At 36.0% G+C, this 3,260-nt stretch overlaps 1 protein-coding gene across 1 annotated transcript in view; it reads left to right on the top strand.

The window, feature by feature from the left end:
- LOC105619165 overlaps nucleotides 1–2,953 on the top strand; it is a 5,834-nt gene extending 2,881 nt beyond the window's left edge. Inside the window, exons 2-4 of the mRNA XM_012200695.1 lie at nucleotides 1,897–2,168; nucleotides 2,399–2,686; nucleotides 2,801–2,953. Of these exons, the coding sequence (XP_012056085.1) occupies nucleotides 1,897–2,168; nucleotides 2,399–2,686; nucleotides 2,801–2,953 (713 nt within the window). The remainder of the gene's footprint in view (nucleotides 1–1,896; nucleotides 2,169–2,398; nucleotides 2,687–2,800) is intronic.
- The last annotated feature ends 307 nt before the right edge of the window (nucleotides 2,954–3,260 follow it).

The following is a 3,260-nucleotide window of genomic DNA, read 5'->3' on the forward strand; positions in this document are numbered from 1 at the left end:
AGAGAGAGAGAGAGAGTTTAAGCGCCAATTGTATTGCGCTTCTTCCGTTTTTCTAAAATTTTCCAAAAGAAGAGGAAAAGAATATTTACCGAGCTGTGTACAAATTTTACTCTTCGGTAGAATTTGCAATTGATCATAATTGATCGATTGCAATTAATCAGCCTCCGGAAAAGGCGAAGAGAGAAAAGCGTATCTTTTAGTAACGATAATAAAACGGATTAATAAAAATAATATGCACTTTTACATTGCAATACGCGTTATTTATCGCGCCTTTTTCAAGATTTTTTCGAGATCGAGATCTGTATTAATTTTTTTGTTGGTATTCGCAGAATTTTCTCCTACAAGATCTATTCAATTGTTTGCAGTCATAAAAAGATTTCTAACAAGATGCGATGAATCCTGCGATCATTTAATTGAGGTTCTAAATTCCAAAAAACATTAATTTAAAAATAAATTTGCATACCATTTGATTAAATTAATTCGTTAGTTTTCAATAAATTTTATGTTTTTAAATACACATGTTTTGATAGTGTCGGGATAATCTATCGGAAAAGTTAGATTATTATTATTATGTACAATATATAATATAATTACATGTCGGCAATAGAGGAGACGGAGGAGATCGCGCGGATTTCGAGGATAGTTTGCACAAAAATACAGATACATATGTTGCGAATGAAGAAAAAGAAAATATATTATATATTATATTATATATATATATATATATATATATATATATATATGTGAAAATATATTACGTTATATTACGTTATACCGCACGTCCGAAAGCACCCTCCAAGACGCGTTTAAATAATATATGTTTATACATTTAATGCATATATACACGTATATATGTACATGCTTTATGCGTATACATATATACGCATTGAATAACAATAATAAATATGCAAGTTGCACGTTCGCACATTATCGTCGTATATCGTGGACGCATGCCTGTCCTACGATTATGTACGTCTCTTGGATGTACCTTTACGTATATCTCTGGTGCCTGGTGACGAAAAGAACGATAATGCAATCTAATAACGCGATTATTATTATTTTTATTTGTTTTTATCTAATTGTAGTTTCTCTCTTTGTAACTTTTTGTGATATACATTGCAATAGTCTAGCGGAGTTTGTCTCTTCTATCATCCTCCACTGCAAACACAATTCCTCGCGCAGATTTTACATCCTCATGTACGAGATACCCCAAATATCGTGATATTTACTTTTCTTGGATCTCTGTATTCAAGAAGAATATCTTGTAAGTCTTTTAAGGTGTAAATTGTGTAAGTAATTGAAAAGATTACATTAATTAATTAAAGTTTGACAACTTCACACACACACACACACACACAACACACACACACACACACCTATTTACTTAAAAATATATTTCAATTTAAATATGAAAATGTATTAAATATGAGGTCATTAAAATTAAGAATAGGAGAGATCATTTAAAATAATTCTTAAGGAAAGATTCCATATAATGCACTTAGTATTGGTCAATTTTGCTGATACCTTGAAGTCATGCCTCTAAGTATCTAAATATTTAATCCTAAATATTCAAAAATTTTCTTAAGTCCATTTTCACAATATATGGTTATCTAAAGATTAAAAGTTATCAATAGATTCATCAATGAAATTCATTCATGATCTTTAATTTTTAGGTAATCATATATTGTGAAATCGGGTCTTAATAATTTAATGTCGATAAGTGAATGCAGTTAAATTAACTATTCAAGGCGAAATTTTTTTCTTTGAACAGGTCTCGCAGATAAAAAAATTTATGTTCTCCAATCTGTTGACGCGATCAGCTCTTCGTTCATTGAGACCGTAATAATTTCGAACTTAAGCTATCTACTTTTTTTTCGTTGCATGTGCGATCGGCAGATCAACTGCCGTCGCAACTACCAAACGACATCACCTTCGAAGTCTGCAGCTCGTCGTCGCCATCATCGCCCGCCGCGCCGGCCTCATCGGCCTCGTCCTCGGCGACACACGGTGGTGATGATAAAGAAGATATCAGCAGTGCGGGCACTTTCATCAAGACCGAGAAGGATAGCGGTGTCCATTTCCTGACGAATCGCACAGAAGAGGATCAAAACGATCTTCTGTTACCAAAATCGGAAGCAAGCGATAATGAACCGGAAATTAGGAAACAGGTTGGTTGTTTCCAATATGATTTTAACTTTGATGACAAATTTTGAAAATCGTTCTACTGAATTTGTAGCACAGCGAATAATTTATAATTAATAAGACAATTCAATTAATTTTGATATTGTATATTCATCGATATCATTACGATAATTCCGAAAGTTGAGTGTAGAATAGTGAGAAAGGATGGAAAGGATATGAGGAGATAAAAAATATTAATAAATATTAATAAATATTATTTTCCAAGCTGCTGGAATACCTCATTCAAAACGACGGTTCCGTAGTCTGCAAGTGGTGCGGTGAGGTGCTTCCGTCACGAACCCGCTGGTACAGGCACAAGTACAAGCTACACGTGTCGACCCAGGTGGCTCAGCCGGCACCGCTCTTCAAGTGCCATAGCTGCAACACGTACTTTAAATCCCGTAAAGGCTATATCGGCCATTTAAGTTCCCGGCATTCAGACAACGAGAACGATGAGAACCGCGAGGAACCCACTAACAAGAAATCACGCAAGACTTCCACCGATGTAAGTATTCTCACAATATCTATAATATTATCTTCTTTAAAATAACATCTAATTCTAAATTATTTATTAATATTCAACATCTTTCTATTCGATTTTGGTAATGTTCTGCTATAGACTTGCAGAGGTCCAGATTGGGAGTTACAGCGGGAAAAAGAGGAGAAGCTGGTAGCGGACATAATCGACCGAGTGAAGCGGGAGTGCGAGGCGCAGGGCGAAACGGTGACGAGGCGTGGCTACTCCAGGAGGTCTACGATCATGAACAGCTAAGGCCGAGCCAGCCGCGTTGGCAATTTTCTCGAGGGGCAATCATATCATCATCGGGCGAGGCCCTCCTCGTGATCCCGAAGAGAGAGGACTGTTCGGTTCCTTCGGCCCTGTCGATATCCCCTTTCTTCTTTTCTTTCTACAAATATATAGATATCGATCGTTATTTTCGAAAGAATGTAGAGAATGGCATAGTGGTTTCTTTAAATATAAGGGAAAATTACAGGAAGGGCCAAAAAGGGGATCGAACGTCTTCGGGTTTCATGAAGAAGATACGTTCCTGATAATCGAACGAGCTATCGTTCGGGTG

Source organism: Atta cephalotes (genome assembly GCF_000143395.1).
Source record: "Atta cephalotes unplaced genomic scaffold scaffold00019, whole genome shotgun sequence".
NCBI lineage: Eukaryota > Metazoa > Arthropoda > Insecta > Hymenoptera > Formicidae > Atta > Atta cephalotes.